The 19,579-nt window shown below is 28.9% G+C and overlaps 1 protein-coding gene across 1 annotated transcript in view; it reads right to left on the bottom strand.

Moving 5' to 3' along the window:
• Nucleotides 1–3,715: 3,715 nt before the first annotated feature.
• Tecrl (trans-2,3-enoyl-CoA reductase like) overlaps nt 3,716–19,579 on the bottom strand; it is an 84,903-nt gene continuing 69,039 nt past the window's right edge. Inside the window, exons 6-12 of the mRNA XM_026395027.2 lie at nt 18,259–18,364; nt 16,925–16,997; nt 15,257–15,300; nt 11,409–11,466; nt 6,457–6,542; nt 5,883–5,928; nt 3,716–5,000 (exon numbers count right to left, since the gene is read on the bottom strand). Coding sequence (XP_026250812.2) covers nt 4,873–5,000; nt 5,883–5,928; nt 6,457–6,542; nt 11,409–11,466; nt 15,257–15,300; nt 16,925–16,997; nt 18,259–18,364 — 541 coding nt within the window. The 3' untranslated portion in view covers nt 3,716–4,872. The remainder of the gene's footprint in view (nt 5,001–5,882; nt 5,929–6,456; nt 6,543–11,408; nt 11,467–15,256; nt 15,301–16,924; nt 16,998–18,258; nt 18,365–19,579) is intronic.

Below are 19,579 nucleotides of genomic sequence, written 5' to 3'. Positions count from 1 at the left end.
ATATTAATGGAACAAAATTTGTGAAGGTTTGGAACATGAATGTATGTATCTATACATTTCTTTCAAAGAAAAATTTAGAGGTAGTCGTGATCTTTTTAATTTTTAGAGTTTTTGTTTTATTTTATTTTTCAAAGGGTTATTCCCTATAAAATTAATAAAAATGGAGAACAAATTCACTCTAAATACTTATAATCCTAGACAGAGAAATGGTCAGAAGACTGATAATGTGAATCAGATTCACAACAATTCTTTTAAGATAATGGTATTATCTTTTCCTAAGAAATTTCAAAACAACATTTTCTAGTTAAAATATATAATTTTGGTAGTACATACAGGAAATATCCAGCTATATAAGAATAATTCAAAGCTGCACTCCACATATAGCTGATATATGATAAAATACTACCAAGAGTCTTGGAAATCTATTCAAATAATGCATAGTCAGAAAAAAAGAATTAGCAATTGACAAAATTACTCTATAAAATAGCACTCTGGGTCATCACATACTACCAGTGACATATTACATAGAAGAAAATTAATAAGGCATATATATCTTAATGGGGCATATGTATCATATGTATCAATTTAGAGTTGCTTATAATGACTAATATCAAGATGATGAGTCTGTCCAAATAGAGGATTGGGGAAGATTATATACAGAGTCCCTATATACCACCACTTCCATCTCACATAACTCAAACATTTGTCAATCTTAGTGATTTTTAAATAAGCACTGGCAGGTTGGGGCAATATCCATCCATCACTTTACATCATCCCCTGTACTCAAGGGACAAAATGATGAAATATGGAGAAAATTTAATATCGCTTTAATTACATGCATTTTAATTATCTTCCTTTAATTCTCCTGAAGATTATTTTATTTTTATTAATAATGCTATGTTTATATTAAAACTGTGGTGTGCTTGTATGACTTTATTTCCTGTTTTTAAATAATGAAACAACCTTGGCATAACAATTTTCAAACTGCAAATTGTTGGTTTGATTGTAATTCAAGTCTTATAGTCTCCTGCGAGGAAGGGACAGTGTGCAGGTGTTTTTTTTTTTAATATTCATTTTTTAGGTGTAGACAGACACAACACAAAACCATTATTTTCATGTGGTGCTGAGGAAGGAACCCGGGCCCCGCCCGTGCTAGGAGAGTGCAATACCACTGAGCCAGAATCCCAGCCCCCAAGTGCAGGTGTTTCTGAGTGACACATAGATAACAAATTGGTTTCAAAACAATAATATTCCTTTAGTCACAATTATTGACAGATTTTAAGAACGTTTGATCATCCAATAGTAAAATTAGAACAAAACAACAAAAAATCCATGAAACTCTTAAGACATTAATGAAAGGGACAGGCATACTTCTAAGGGTCAAAAGAAATGTAGGATGCTTAGAGAAGAGCATGTACTTGTGAGGAATCTGAGTCAAATGGATCCCAGGAGTGTGGGAGAATTACATGGCTGCAGTTATCAACTTTATCTTGTTTTTGTGCATATGCATATTTTAAAGAATATTTAAGGTTTAAATATTCAATAATCAAGCAAGGATATAAGCAGAATTTCAATTTTGGTTTATTTTTTTGTCTCTTCAATGAGCAAGTTACCTAAAAAGTTGAGGCTGTTTTGGTCCCTTTTCTATTCTTATTGATTGTTCACATCTAACACTGAATTCCATAAACAGATCTATCTAAAAATGGAGTATGAAAAATTGGATAGGGAGTGTCAGAATCCCTGTACTGTTCTCCAATTGATATGGTTGATGATAGCAATAGACTTGTCCCTTTCCCAAATGTCAAAATTTTTTGGCCCACCACTTACCACTTTTATGAAGATAGCAAGTATATACATCTTTCATTAAATTAGAAATACACCTTCATGTATTTATCTGTTAAAATCATGGAATGTATTAGTTATTAATATCATTAGAATCTTACCTTAACATAAAAATTACAAGTATTGAAAACACACCTACAGAAACTTTAGAGTCTGAGAATGTAAGTACTGTTTTATAAGAGTAGAGGGTAGGCATTTTGTGAAAAGAAGGTGCAATGAAATACATGTAGGGCAGGATATTACTTCAATAACTATGTTAGCAATGTTATAGTTAATTTATCTAATGTATGTTTATATAGTTTTCACCCTTAAATTATCCTTGTTTTTTTTTAAAGCGAGAAAGAGAGACAGAGAGAGAGAGAGAGAGAGAGAGAGAGAGAGAGAGAGAGACAGAGAGAGAGTGTTTTTAATATTTACTTTTTAGTTTTCGGTGGACACAACATCTTTATTTTTTTATTTTTATGTGGTGCTGAGAATTGAACCCAGCACCCTGCACATGCCAGGCAAGTGTGCTACCACACGAGCCACATTCCCAGGCCCTATCCTTGTTTTTATAATGGATATGGTCAAATTATTACATACACTTTAAATGAAATATGGCATATATTAATTTTCACTTTAACTTTATACTTAAATGCCCAATTTTCTGAACTATCTCCAGAAATTACACTCCCCCTTAGCACCAAACCCACAGAGATCTAAAACCAGTAAGGACACCTAAAATGTATGCAGTAATGAAATTTTTTTTTCTACAAAAGATCCCATAAGCTGAAATTAAGTTATCTGTTTCAAAAGAACATCTGGGCTAATGTATGATGTTATCATAGAGATTTGCTTTGAATCAAAAGGAATGGCAAAGTTCTTAAATAATAATACAAAATATTATGTAATGAATACATATTATTAGAGTTTCATTCTAGTTTTTATTTTAAATTTAAGAGAAAAGCCATACACATTCATTTAAAGAGTTTAAATACAGAGGAAATCATAAGAGATCTGTTTCTGCTCCCCATCCTACTTTTCAAAGCATGATTATGAACATGTATCGAAGTCCAGAATTAGGAAACAATTGAGGTAAATATACTGGGGATGAAAGTCTTGGCTAGAGAAAGCTAGAGAAAGAGGAAATATGTAAGAAATTACACAACTCAAAGAAATTATAGTCTGCCTATGTACATTCATTGATGTGTGTGGGCAGTATATATGCCCTGAGGTACAGCAACTCTATGAAAGTCTATGAAAAAGAAAAGTTTTAAACTGAAGGTGTATATGTGGCTGGTGCAGGATTTTATATGCTTGTCCACCATCATAAAAAAAAAAGTGGTATAATTTTATCAAGCTCTCTTAGTGATGTGTTTGACAATAGAGAAAAATACAGAGAATAATGTAGAGAAAAACACACAGAAACCCAAGAAGTAAAAATAATTAATAAATTTTGAAAAACTTCATAATTGAGGTATCTGTTAACTAAGGCATGTCTACAACAATAATTGAGAAGAAACAAATATGAATGAACAACCGAGATAAGGGCATATATACACAATACAAAGAGAAAGGTCAGTTGGATATGAATTCCTTCCTCTTTGTGACAATAAAGATTTCCTACTTGCAAACAAATGTGCACATTTTGCCTAGGTTTACTCAGGATTCAGGCATAAAAACACCAATTTCCCTTAATGTTTCCAGGAAGGATATTTATGATAGATAGTTAATTACATACCTATATGAGACAAATGTGGTTTAATACACTAACCATTACTTTTAAGACCATTATATGGATGTCATGCTATTTTGCTGTATGGGTATTAGAGAGTTAGTGGTGGTTGTAACCTGAGATATTTTAACAGTAAACATTTAGGAATGAAGCTAAAGCTCTTAAAAGGGATGAAACTTTTATTTCTTAAATAATTGACCACATACAATAAACAATTACTTGGCACATATAAGTCTACCTTTCCCAAGATGTTTTTTCATACGTGTATATGATCTAAGAGCTTTGATTAGGATATTTTGTTACACAATTATAAAATCTGAGAATTAGAAAGGCTTTTGAAACTTACCAATCTAAAGAATCCCAGTTTTAAAATGAAGAAACTGAGAATTTCTTCCAAATATTTTAACAAGTATACACTTTGGTTTTTATAACATCAGTCTTCTCTGAGAAACATATGTGCATAATTATATGCACAATCATACACACACACATACACACACACACACACACACACACACACACACCTGCACACAGACCTGAGAGGTTATAGGCATTTAAAATATGTAAAAATAAAACATTTCCATTCTAAATGCCCATGAATTACTAATGTAATTTTAGCCATACAATCCATTTGAATTACATATGTGTATATATCTGAAAATATCCTATAATTTATCTTATAAAATAAATTACATATAGATATAAAATAATTTATACATAAACTTATCAAAATGCATATTTAAAAAGATTTAACAAATAATGTTTTGAAAATATTTTCATTGTCGTGTTTTCAGAATGATAATATACAATGTGTAGATTAGGAATAAATAAAATGTGATTATTTATGTAAAATTCACTTTCGAAATGAGTATTTCAAAAGAAATTAATAACATAAGACATTTCACAGAGTCACAAAATAAACAATAAAGGAAAAAATTAAATTGCTCTCAATATAATGTATGAAATTCCAGGGATGTAAAGGCTATGACTTTCAAAAACATTTATTTTAGAATTAAAATATTTTAATTGTCGTATGAAAGAATGTTGTGACATAATAAATAAATTAAAAAATTTATTCTAAGATCAATCTCTTGAAAACATATTCAGTGTCATTCTTCTTTAATTATATTTATTATTCTCATTTTTAACCTCAAGTTTATTATTTTAATTTCGGTGAATTTTAAAATTTTATATTTTTATTTGGTAAAAATGCCATTCATGAATTGCTAGAGCTTAACAGTCAACTATCTTTCACAAAGTCTTATTTAGTGAATTTATATATTGCCTTTCTTTATACAAGATAAGAATCTTTTTTCTTATAATATGAATGGAATTATTGCTGATTTCCTGTGCATATATGCGTTGAATTTCTTCACATAAATCTTATGTTTCTTTTGTGCCCACAAAGACATCTGGATACTCATCAGAAGTGTAAATATCCCAACTAGAAGAAAAAAAAATTATCCTTTCTTATTTCTATGATGAATACAATAACTTATTTTGAACAAAGAACCAGTATCAGACAGAACTTTTAAAACATTTCTGAAATATTGCAGTTTCTTATCAATATCCTTACATTCATTGACTAGCATAATGTATATTCAATCAATGTTTATTGCATTTATGAATAAAGATAAAAATACATAGCAAGGTTCAAAATTAATCCACATTTTTAATATCTTATTGCTATAAAATACTTCCAAATATAAATTTTTGATCTGAAATTTTTTCAATAATACTTTTCCATATGCATGTAATATGACTTTACATATATAAACACACACATAATATGATAAATCACATTAATTATGGTTCAAAATTGTACAATGGAACAAATAGATGAAATGGATATTACCTATATTTCTTCTAATATATAAAGAAAGCACTGCAATCAAATTTCTACCATGCACTAAGATGCACTATATTTGAAATTTCACATTCATGCTCCCCAGTTGTCCCTTCTTAGATTCTCATGAAAACTTCCATAAATAAGACATAAAAGGGACTGTATAAGTGTACAAGAGAAAGTTTCAAATGAAGTGCATATTATCACTATTTTTAACAAAATCTCATTGCTTTATATACTTGAATTACATTTCCTAGCTTGGTTACAGCAATAATCATATAGAGATAAATGATGTTTCAGTATTTTTAATACTAATAAAAAATAAAAATAAAGAAGTATTAAAATCCATTTGCAAACACACCAAATTAGTACAACGGTATCTTAATCTCAGAAACCAATCTTTTTTAAATATTCATGCACTTTGAGTAATTGTCAATAAACCTGTCAATTCACTTTGAGTTATGTCAATAAAAGTCTTACCTGGCAGTGTTTGTGTCATGACTGTGAAACTAATCCATGACCCAATCTGTTAAATTAAAACATAAATTAACACATGCATACAGTTAATATAATAATTTGTTTACTTGTGCACTTAAACAGGTAATTTAAAAGATTAAATTATTAGAAAATATAGACATAGACTAAATTTCCAAAACTAATACTTCAATTTTTACATATGAAAGTCCAAATTTCCAAAAATAGTACCCTATCCATAATAAAATAGAGAATATTGCTTAAAAATTTGGATAAATATTAAAATTCTTAAAATCTCTAAAGACATTTTATATAAAGTGTTCAAACTACTTAAATGCAGATACATTTATGCACAAATATTCTTAAAGTGAAAATAGTGGTTGAAATATACTTTTTAAATCTATAAATTAAATCGAAATCTATATCTCTGAACCCATATCTAGAGATAAAACAAATATACATTTCATAACAGATCATTATATATGATAATGTATTATATATATATGTATATATATATATGAACACATAATTTGCACATCATCATATAAAGTTCTATAATTTACATTTATGAACAACATACCTCATAGGTGTAGTTAGGACAAGAAACCAGCAAAAACAGCCATGTGAAGGGGTTATAATTTGGACGAGGAAAACAGGCATTATTTCCTTTTAGAAAGTAGAGTAAAATGTCAATGATGTCACATATTGTAAATTTGATTATATGTTTGTATAATACTAAATTCCTGAGAATAACTACATAACACATGAAATTACATTGTATATTTACAACAACCTATTTTATAAATTGCTCAGAAGAGAGCCAATTTCAAATGTTATGACCTTTTTTGACTCAGATAAATTTTTTGCCATATCTATAACTATATTGCTGTAACGTTGCACAATACTTAAGGATAATAAAGTCCTCAAAATTTTAAAGAAAAAATATTTAAATTTATTTTGTATATTATAATAGCTGCAGCAGTGTTATATGCTAAAATTATAAAGTATGCTTTGACAATTGCATGCTTCTTCACATTCTCCTTTAGTGTCAAAGTATATGTGTTTGGTTGAGATTATCAAATACCTCAAAACTCCCTTTGTATTAAATTAGCAAAAACCCAAAGGAAAAGATATAAGAATGCCATTTATATCAAAGGAGTGTGAAAATCTCTCATAAGAAGATTAAGTTGAAAATCAGTATAGTTAATATTCAGAAATACCATATAAATTATTTCTTCTCAGCAATTAAGAATGTTATTTACAGTTCTCATTATATTTAGCATATTGTCGCTTGATTTTTTTTATTTTTTTCTTCAAATTTTTTCAAGAAACATTTTAGAAAATGAAATTTATAATGATATGAAGTTGAACTTTGAGCTGTGACATTTGTAAAATTAAATATGAATTATAAATTTACTATTTTATTCTCCATAACAAGATTTAATCAGATAACAAATCAACTAATCTCTTTTGGTTGTAACTCCAAAGTCATAATGAAATGTCAGTATGTTATTTTCAAAATTGTAACTATGGTTGAAATATCAAAGTAAAAAATATATTAAGCACTGTGCAGATTTCATGCACTGCTCATTTCAAGGGCAAACACAAATGCCATTTAATACCAGAGATTATCTCATAAGATTTATGTAAACACCTTTGTGTAATGTGCCTGTAGTAATCAAAAGAGAGATAATTGAGGAACTTACCCCAGTTATAGTCATTGAATTTCAGTGGTACCATATTCGCAAAAGATAATTTGGATAAAGGCCTCTAACTTATGGGTTTTCAGCCCCTGGAAGTGGGGGCATGATCAAGAGAACACAAGTTCACATTTCTTCTAAATGTAATTTGTAGATTAATGGATATGTTTTATGACACAGAAAAACATATATATACAGAAAATGTTGTTTCTAGTGTATATAGTTGGTATTAATTGTAATAGTATGTAAGTCTAAAGATTACTAGTTTTATACACACATTCTCCATGAAGTTTCTAACCTACACTTGTTATAATAGAGTTTCTATAAAACGAAAATCATGAGATTCCTTTTCTTTTTTCTAAGTTGCCCTGATAACCTTTAACTTGTGATCCTGCTGCCTCAACCTCCAGAATAGGATTACTAGGTGTACTACCATGCCTGGTGAAAGTCAGAAGGCTCTTCACATTAAATTTCTCCACAACCCATATTTTTCTTCCAGAGGAAAGAGTTTATTCTGTTGATTCAGGAAGTGCTCCAGGAAGAACACCTTCATGTCTTAGCATTTCTTGGATTTTTTGGCTGAAGAAAGCAATCTAAAGCAAGGTCATCCTCTCTTCTTGGTTTAGTCTTCATCAAATATTTGATCAATACAGTAAAAGATGACTCAATTCAGAGCAATGTTATTTATTCATTCTTGCATTAGAATGCCACAAATGCTTCTTGTAAATACTTCCTGAGAATGCATTGTTATCAATTTTTTACATAAATATGATTTCTATGTTGTTGTTTATGAAATCACCTCCCTAAAAAACTTCTGAACACTAACCTTCACCTTTGCGTTGACATCTCTTGGTTGTCACCAAGAGTAGCTCTAATAGCAGATGCTAGAATGGACATTTAGAGTAGAGTAACCTAGTAAAGAGCCTGCAATGAGTACTTCATTGCTCAAAAATGCAAAACAGATAGTTTCTGATATAAGATAGCAGTGCAGGTGTGAAACCTTTTATTAATGTAATATTGATATGTTATATTGATGGAGAGGAATGTTTTATCCAATATAATTCAAAGAGTGGAATGAAGTGGTACTTTCTGTCAACATACTTGACAAAACAATTGCTAAAACTGAATCTTATAATTGGCAATTAAAAGTGAAATTTGAATATTAGAATTTTCCCTCAGTAACATGTAAAGACATCTTATCTTTTGCAATGAGAGGCCACAGAAAGCTGAATACCAGACCTAGACCCTGTACTTAATTATAAAAGTGGTCAAGCTCCAAGAATTAGACAATTACATTTGAAGGTTATCCAAAAACCTTAGGAGATCTAGATTTTCATGAACTTCATGAATCTACAGAAATGACTCACTTGTCCCAATTATACCCCAATTAAAACCCCTTTACTGAAAGTCAATAAAGAAGAAAATATGCTATAAAAAATCTTCTTTAGGTTCCTCCCCATATCTCCTCCTAACCTTTGCAGTAACTATCATTATATTAGTGTATTACCTACCTAAGGTTTTTCTGGGTTGGCTAAGGGAAAAAGAGATTATTTTCCAAAGTAACTGCAGGACTTAGCCAGTGTGAACCAACACACCATAGAAGAATACACGTGTGATTGGATTTTGAGGGTACTTGATAAAGGAAAAAAATATAAAATTGAATAAAGGTACATTTATAATTTCTAAGCACTCTACTTAGTATTTAGGATAGTATATAGTAGTGTTATGATTGCTATTTAGGATAGTATACAGTAGTGCTAAGATTAAACAAACATAGTATTAAAATGCACATAGAACAATGAACAAAGTAACCACCCACCTTAGTGAAGAAGAAAACACATTCAGCATAAACACACACACACACACACACACACACACACACACACACACACACCACAAGCATTTGTGAATATCAGGGAACATAATCACAAAAAAAAAAAACCCTCCAAAACTTAAGTAGATATTGAAAAAACAGGAAGGTAAAAAATAAATTAATTGAACTCAAGAAAAAAAACTGTAAAAAAAGAAAATCAACCTCAATAATATGGAACATTTTTCAATTTGCCTACAGGTGATTATCTACTAAATGTAGATAAAAAAGTTAATCCCACACAACAAAAGATAAAAATAGAAAGTAATGAAGATGCTGGAGGCATATGATGTATAATTTAACTTCCCTTACATTTCACACTATAACAAAACTAACTTTAAAACCATACTCCAACACAATTTTCTATAACTAAAATAAAATATGAATCAGCCAAGTAGAAGATTACCTAAAGTCCTGGGAAAACTGATCTGGAATTATCAACTCTGTCACATAACTTTAAAAATTAATAGACTGTTCTGACAAAAAAAAGTCGCCTAAGCCTTAAACCAAAAAAAAGACCAACTCAATCAAGAAAAGAAAATTAGGATGGGATATTATTTCTCAAAAAAAATATGCAAAGCTAGATAAATTGTGGAGTAAATATTATAATATGATGGCTTTCTTGCATGCATAATTTTAACATTGCAGGCTGTCTTAAAATTTTCATTTTGAAGTAATCACATCATACTCCAAATAAATTAAGAAGCTTGACAAATTGTTAGTAAGCCAAAATTATGACTAAAATTTGTGATATAAATAACATTAACAAGTTTAGCATTTTTATCAAATTGTATTGTGTTTTTCTCTACACCAAAAAATATTAGACTCTCAGAAAATTTTTACTAGAGATTCACATGCCTTTAAAGAGAGTCAGTATATACTATCATTTTAAAACAGATAAAAATAACATTTAACCTCTTTATAAAAGGTAAACTATACTTCAATACAAATGAAGACAATAAACCATAAGAGCATTTGAACTATGTGAAATTTTCTCACCATGATAAATCATGGCATAGCATTTTTAGATATCCACACACATTATTGATGATCAACAAATTCAAAAAGTTGAGCAGTAATCATAATTTTATGTAATATAATAAAATATATTCTTACAGCACAGCTTTTTCAAATATTCTATGATAATAAATTTACTTTGTAATGTTGTATATTTTATTGCATTCAGCAATTATTTGAGAAATCATTTAACATATTTCATCAGCCTATCAAGAAAGTGTGAAAAAATTCAGGTAGATCTTAAAACATGCTTGAAAACATCATTCTGCCTTTATATTTTTAGCTGGATCAATAAACCGAAGTCCAAATGTTGACAATTTCTACTTGAAATTTACAATAAATGTATGTACTATATAGAAATTGTTGTATATTATTAAATCTAAAGGAGAGGACTGATTTAACAAAGCCATCTTTAAATAAGCACACACTATAAACTTTTTAAATATGTATAGCTATTAAATTTAAAATATTCTTCCAGGTACTGCCTATTTTACTGTGATTGAGTTTTGGCTTTTTTTTTAAAGTTCAATCTCATTAGGAAAAAAAATTAAAAAGTCATTTGAACTATCAAGGATTATATAAATATTGGCAAATCAGATCAAGATTGTGTGTTCAGGAATTTGAATATTCATCAACTGATTTTGTACTAATTTACTTCTTAATCAAGAGGATTTTTATCACATATTTTAGTGTGATTGTTTGGTTTGTGTCAATGAAGGATGTAGCTGAAGACCTGCACGCTGCATTTTAAGGGAATTATCATCAGGGAATGTCATTTAGTTTGGAAAACATATATAAAACAAACAAACAAACAAAATATGTGGTACATTATACTTAAATTATTTCCAACTGTTAATATTCTCTTTAAAAAACTTGAAATAAAGCTTTTAAAAATAATTATCAACAAAATCACTCTAGGGAAGATAAAACACAAAAGAAATGAACCTGTATGATTAGGATGAGCCAACATTACATTGATGAAGTGATTTCCAGCTTCACAAACCTACAACATATAAATTATTCAGTGTGATAAAGAGATAAACCAATGCCTATTTTTTTAATAAACTGTATTCTACACAAAATAAAATCCATGTAATATATTAATTCCAAAGATGCAAGACAAACATTTTTACTTTACTTGTAATAAGAAAATTTTAAAACAATGTAAGCAACTATCTGACTATATTAAATACAAAACAACTAGACACAATGAGAAATTCTGAAAATATACTTTATCTTTTTTGATAACCAGGTTCAAATCACCTTATTAATCAATTAGTGTTTATTATTTGCTTAAAGCTTGTTACTCTATATAGATTTTCTTACCATGAACACATAGTGCACATTGATGAAGACAGACTTCTTACAGTATTCTCAGTTCATTAATGCAGTAACAGTCTTCTCAGAGTCAGTGAGGAAGTGTGAATCCCAGTGGTTTCAGCTCTTAAAATGACTATTGTAAGCATACTGCCCCACAAGGACCCTTGCTGCTCTTATGTCATGGGTCCTCTTGATCTTGGCTCTTCCACTAGTGTTCTGTTATAGGTCACTATAATCCTCTGAGAAGATCAAAGACTTACCACAGTCTCCTGGGACTAATAATATTGAAAATTTGCAATATCTATCTTTTGAAGATGAGATACTTCCTTTGTTTGCCATATTTACCTTATCTGGTATGATAAGGTATGAGTTAAACAAAGAAATACGTTCTTATTGATAATAGATTATTATTCAAAACCATTGTTATTTAAAGCCACTATTGTTTTAAAAGTAACAAATCCCCAAATCCAAGTATCCTTTAAAGTTAGTTCCTTTAGTACTTATTAGTCTCTTAAAACACATCTGATTTCTTATTTTCTTTTCAAACATTTTTGTATGCATTTCTTCACATATAATAATATTTTTACAGACTGCACTGTCTAGGTAATTCACACAAAACAGATGGCATAGATTTCAAAATATTTTAAATCTTAGAAAAGAAGTAGATTGAAAGAGAAAACCCAAATCCATTTCTCCTTCGTAAAAATGTTATTTGAAATAATCAACTTAGATAGAACTGTTCTTTAAGGACATAACATTAAAAGCATATAGAATACACTAAAACAATATTTGAAGATACCCAAAACAATATAATTATTAACTTCACACAAAGATAATTCCACAAAATAAGAGAGGCTCTGATTTTTAAGTCATCATTAGGAATATAAAGCTGAATTTTTGAGTTTTCACTTAATAAATTTTGCTTCATTTTGGTTTATTTATTTGCTTGTGTTTTATTAATTTTGTTTTGTTTTTACCTATGACTGTGGGTAAATATAGGATTTTAGCTACATGAGTCTATGTTTTCATACCACATCTTTCATTTACTAGTTGTGAGAGACTCAGTAAGTGAATTAGAAATTTTGAATTTTTTCTTGTCTCTTAAATGCAAATATTAATACTTTTTTCTTTCTTTTTTCAAAGTGCTAGGATTTGAATCCTGTACCTCACACATGCTAAACAATTACTCACCACTGATCTCTATTCCTAGCCAGCTGCAAATATCAATTCTTAAATCTAGGGACTTTATGATGATTAATTCAAGTACCTAACATATATTATTTATTTAATAAAGCTTGTGATAGTTTTAGTTACCTATGTAATCACTAGTAAATTATTATCCTACATTGATCTTCTCTAAATTTGTCTCATTTTCAACTTCACAAAACAATTAATTGTAAATTAATGATTTATTACATGAATGTTACATGTATAACTTTTGTATATGTGCACATTTCAATATAGATATCATGTCATACTTATTTTTCATCACTTACAATGCAAAATGAGATTATGATAAAAATATTTATTAAGAAACAATATCTTTGAAAATTATTATTTTTTCATCTGATGAATATGTTTGCTTTGAGATTATCAATATTTTGGCCATTTTAACCCTCAACCCATTTTCTTTTTCCTGTTCATCACAACAAAAGTAAACATTGAAATTATCAATACTGAAAGTCCAGGCCATAAGATTTCATATACACAGTGAGAGTATTCATGTATTGATACATAATTTATCATTGGGTGCCCTTCTCTAAACATACCAGTTACATACTAAAATCAGAAACACAATATAAAGTGAGTAAAATGTGGTAAATCGATAAGCTATATTTTTCATCTTGCAATGTCCTGATGAAACACTTATCTATATATTCTTTAAGGTTGGAAAAATAAAACAACTATATCTAAACCCTAGAAATGATTAATTTATTATCAACTTAGAAATTTCATAATGGATTTTTTTTCTTTTTAAATATATTTTATTAGTTCTTTTTAGATACACATGACAGTGGGCTACATTTTGACATATTATACATACATGAAGTATAACTTATTCTAATAGGACCCCATTCTTGTGGTTGTACATTACATGGAGTTTCACTGGTCATATTCATATATGAATATAGGAAAGTTATGTCTGACTCATTTTACAGTCTTTCATATTCCCATCCGCCCTTCCCTTCATTACCCTTTGACAAATTTATTGAACTTCTACTCTTCCTCTCTGCACTTCGCTTGTTGTGTGTTAGCTACAAAAATGAATAATTTCATAATGGATTTTAAGTAATTAGGACTAACAGTAATTTTCACTTTAAGATCCAGCTTTAAAACTCTGGGAAATGTAATAGAAGTCAGAATAATAAGCGGCCTGCATAAATGTTGTTGGTATAATTTCCTCTTAGGTTAGGGCTGAGTAGAATTAGAAAATTCTATTGTGTTCTAAAACTCCAACTTTGTATATTATTCCATTATTTACTGGTTAATTTCAGAGAACTTTAATACGAAACACTGGTATGCTACTCAGCATGATTTACACATTTATGGTGTATTCATTCTTAAACTGGAAGTCTTTATTTACCGTATTATATGTTAACAAAATGACTTAACTAAAATTTTAGGCATTTACTATCATTGCTCTTGATTTACATTATTTAAAGCTTAAACTGTATTAGATAATAAAATTTTCTTAGATAATAAAAGAAAACATATAGTCCCATGTAACAGATAACAAACATCATAGATAATAGACATACAGAAATATAACAAAAATACTAAAGCAAAATTGTTCAAATTTACTGAAAAAAAATTTAAATAAATATGCAAGTAACAGCACCATTTTCCTGCTTTATAGTAGTTTAACAAACGAAGTAATATTATGTTTGACTTACTAATATACAAATTGATATCAATTTTTACATAATTCAATCAATATACATGTTTGGTTCCACAGAAAGGTCTGAAGAACAGGACTGAAAGAATTTGGGAAGATGCAGGCCCTGGGTTCATTCCCCAAAACCACATAAAATAATTTTTAAAAAAAGAAAGATAAAAAATTGAGGACAGACTTTTTCTTCATACTGAACTAGCTACATTGAGAATTTGGCCAAAGTTGTTTGGGGGATGTTTATTTGGTGTACTTGTAAAAGTTTTTGCTCTTAAAATTTTATAAATTGGTGACTTTATAATAGGAAGAATCACTGACTATATTTTTCAATGGTTACAATAATTCAAATAATTTTTATTATTCTTTATAAGTGACTACAACATTTTGTTTAAAAGATTTAGAGAGCTAATGAATTGATTATAGGAATTTATTTAATTTACTTCATTTTATAGCATTATATATGTATATTGATACAAAAATAGATCTCATTTTCTGTATGACAAATCTTCCAAAGCAAAGTATTTTATGTTCTTAATAACACCAAAATTAGAGCATGAGTAGCAAGTAAATATTTGATACATACCAGGAAATTGATAGCAGATACTGTGACTTGCCTATTTCCAAATGCTAGAAAGTAGAAAAAGAATTTGTTATGCAAACACTCTGTATTGTCACACTACAGATGTAATTCACAACATGTTTAATGGCTTCATGGTCATGACTACTCCCTAACCAGCAGTATGGTGAGCTATATTATCTACATTTTAGGGTGATACTAAAGTGTAATTGTTTTTGTTGAAAATAAAATACCTCTTTTCTAGTGCTATAAGGACATTTAAAGAAAATCTCTAAAATTAATTGGTGTCATTTAGCTCTTTAAAAAATATTTTATCTCTCTCATTTATCATTTCTCATTTTAAAAGCAAAACTATAATGGCCTAACAACATATAATAATACCACATAATGATTTTATTTAATGTCTAACAATAAACATAAAATGTTAATAATAATCAGTATTTTGCATCATTGTTTTTAAATACTCATTATTTTAATTGGTCAAATGTATGGGAGTGTTTTATAATAGGCACTATGTTAGCTGGTTTATATAAATATATACACATTTATATATAAAATGTATTTATATATATATATATATGTATATATATATATATATATATATGTGTGTGTGTGTGTGTGTGTGTGTGTGTGTGTGTGTGTGTCTTGTTTTTTGGTACAAGGGATTGAACCCAGGGATGCTTAACTACTGAGCCAATTCCCAGCCATTTTCATATTTTATTTTGAAATAAGACCTTACTAAGTTACTGAGGATCTGAGGATCTGAGGATAGTCTGGAACCTGAGACCCTCCTGCCACAGCCTCCCAAATCACTGGGATTACAGACCTGCACCACCATGTCCAGCTGTACTATGTTTTTATTATAAAACTTATACCTATTCTTTCCCTTAATATTATATATGTTTCTTCTTATAATGAAACATTATTCTTTATCTAAATTGTAATAATCGTATTATACTAATTTCTATTTACCATTATTCTTTTACTTGTTGATCCACCTTAACGTAACTTCACTCACTCAGCAATTTCCTTTAGGAATTCATATAACAGACACTGCACTTACTGTATGGCTTGTGATAAATTATAGGAAAAGCCAAACCAAATCTTACTTAATAGAACTTAGTCTGATCAGGAAACAAATACTAATCACATGCTCATATGCCAATGAATGAAAATTTGTAAACTTGATAAATGGTACCAAAAAGAGCTTCTACATATGTTATTATAACAGATGTGCAGTTACCAATTAATGCCAGACATGACTGGTCACTTATGTATATCTAGGAATAGACTAAAGTTATGTAGATTTAAGCATTAGTTGCAAAATTTGCATTTTGTACAATTGCAATAACATGCTATGGTAACTGAAATTTAAACCATGATATATGGCTTTGGAATAGATACATATTTCAAACCTGTAAGGTGCGGACTGTCTATACAAGGTACTTACTTTCCACTTGAAATCTGTATTGTAATGTAACAGATGCTTCACTGAATTTGAGTCCTACTTAAATTTACACTTACATAATAATGTTCAACTACAAAAAAAATAGCAAATTTATATTTTAACAAATATTTTCAATATTTTTGTATAAAAATTGTATAAATTGTCTAAGCTAGAATTTTGAGGTTAGTAATTATGTGTATGGTTAGATGAAAAGAAATTCTACATACATGGTGGTGTATACTGTGGATGATTAATGTAGTAGGCAATCCAAGAAGTGAATCCCCAGTAAAAGGCACAACCCTACAAATAGACAAAGTAAAACAGAAGTTATGGAAACTATACTTGTCAAATCCTCTAAAGCTAGTCCATATATTCGTGTCATACACTGAAATTTTTTTTGTATAAAAAATTGTATAAATTGTCTAAGCTAGAAAAATAAATTTCTTCAATTGCTAAGGCAGCATTATAAAACTCTGTATCACTGAGGATGTATTGTACCATTATTATTAACATTAATGAATATTTACAATATAGGTAAAAAGTAATTTTTATGTTTTAGAAAGATTTCTCAAGAATGGTTTTGTATATTAAAAATATGAATAAAGTAAAAACTAATTGCTGCATAAAAAGTTCTAACCATAAATAGAAAAAGAATGAATTATTTAATCATTAGCAAATATATATCTTGACTGATTAGAACCTCTCTAATATAGGCCAGATTTATGAGTACTGAATTATAACATACAGATTGTCTAATAATGGAATAAATTTGATTGCCTTCTGTCGAAAATAAATAAATAAATAAATAAATAGTTGCTTCTCTTTATGATGTATCTTTTCTTAGCGTCCTAGGGTTTACTACTGTGTTACAACAGCAGCAACAACAAAATTAGATGGCTGTTTTGGGGATGTTTTAGAAAGCTGACATTTGCCCAAAATCAGGGTATTTGTGTGTGTGTATGTGAGAACATCTTTTAAATAAATTTCAAAGTGAGAATCAAACTAAATTTGAATTTGAAATGACAAATCAAAGTGACCAATAGTGTCCATTATAAGTTTTTAACTCAGTCTTTCAAAAATTTCCCATGTTTGATAGCTTTTTGGTAGTCAATAACTGTTGCATTCATCTTTTCTGGGAAAAGCAAAAATCTTAGCATTACACTATCACTTTCATAAATGAGATAAAGTTATTGTCATATTAATCACACACAAGTGTGTATTTTAAGAGAATTCATATGAAATATTTGTCCTTTTAAAGAGGCACTTAAAGAATCCAAATTCAGTGCTCACTCTTCCCAAAATGAAAAATGTTCCTTGGAGTATCTAGTTGGTCTTGTAAGATAAGGTCCTGGCAAATCTCTCTGAACTTTATTGGCTGAGGGTAGCTCAAATAGAATTGCTCAAGGAAAGACATTTCAGAATCATAAGTTTTAATAAATGTTGACACAATCAGAAAAATCTAGTCTTGAGGAAAAGATGATTCAAACCTTAAAGCTTTGCTAATGATCAATATACATATTTTCTCAATAATAATTAAAATACAAATAACATTAATTCTCACCTGTATCAAATTTTTCAAAGGTGTGCGTCCTGCAGAAACTTTGTGAACAAATAAAGTTTCCAAAAGATATCGGATATAATGTATGCAATGGAAGAGGCAAGCCAAACTGGAAAAAAACAAACATAAACATAAATATTAAATTATCTTCCAAAATTCTTTCTTGCTTTGAGTTAATTATTTTACATGTTTATTAGTTTACTACACTATCCACGTATTAGAAAATATTGATTCTGGTAACCAAACACAAATGTTTACTTTTATATTTTATTCTAGAATTCTTCTAAAGTTAATAATGAAATAACAGTTGTAAGAATCTGTACTTCTGATAATAAATATCATTTACGATATAAATCCTAAACTTTTATGCTCACACTCGCCCCACAAATAATCTAAACATCATAATTGCAAATGCCTTCATATCAAAATGCCTCGAGATTGAAGCAGACAATTTACAATTTTAAAAAAGTAGATTTTTAAGATTTATAAATTATGTGCTTCAAATAGATGCATTTGACACTTGATAATATACAGAATAATTTTAATGGTCTGGTTATCCTTTAGAAGGTAGTAAAATTGAGAAAGTTACAATTTCATTCTCTATGGAGTCATTAATGCATCATTTGTTTTTCTTTGCTTCTTACCCATATAGGATGTTGTAATATTTGGTCTTTTCATATATTTGTTTTTGTTGTACTCTAAGTTGCTGCCTCTTGTCATTTTAACGTAGCTATTATTTTAAAAGTAAATATTAAATGTGACTTACAGAAGTATATCATTTTTAGAAATACTAAGAAGAATTCCATTAAAATTAGTACATATTTTGTTTGAAGAAAAAAAGATCAAATCTCAAAGCTCTGCTATTAAGAAAATCAGTATGGTTCAAGATTATGGAACTTTACCAATAAAGTTTGAACATAAAAAATAGCATGCCATTTACTCTTTGCAAAATAAGATACTGAGATGATTTATCAAGTTGAAAATTTATTTGAACAAAAATGAATTAATGTGGGTAATTCATTAATTGAGGTGTAACTCAGTGATAGAGCACTTATGTAGCTTGTGGGAAGTCCTGGGTTCAATTCCCAGCACTACAAACAACAACAACAAAAATGATTACTGCTTTATCTGGTAGTGACTTTAAGGAAAACAAACAAACAAACAAAAATAGACAATAGTGTCAGGAGTGGCAGATGAATTATTACTTTGAACTTCAGAGCCTTGGACATCTTGACTGCTGCATCTGGGAATCTTTCCATGCCAAGGTATAGAAAGACAGGCCCATTTACAGGCAGCTGCTGTTAGTGGAGTCAATTCCCATACA

This window comes from Urocitellus parryii, chromosome 10 (genome assembly GCF_045843805.1).
Source record: "Urocitellus parryii isolate mUroPar1 chromosome 10, mUroPar1.hap1, whole genome shotgun sequence".
NCBI classification, from domain to species: domain Eukaryota; kingdom Metazoa; phylum Chordata; class Mammalia; order Rodentia; family Sciuridae; genus Urocitellus; species Urocitellus parryii.
Note: the sequence above shows the minus strand (reverse complement) of the source record. Positions and strands in the feature narration are given on the sequence as shown.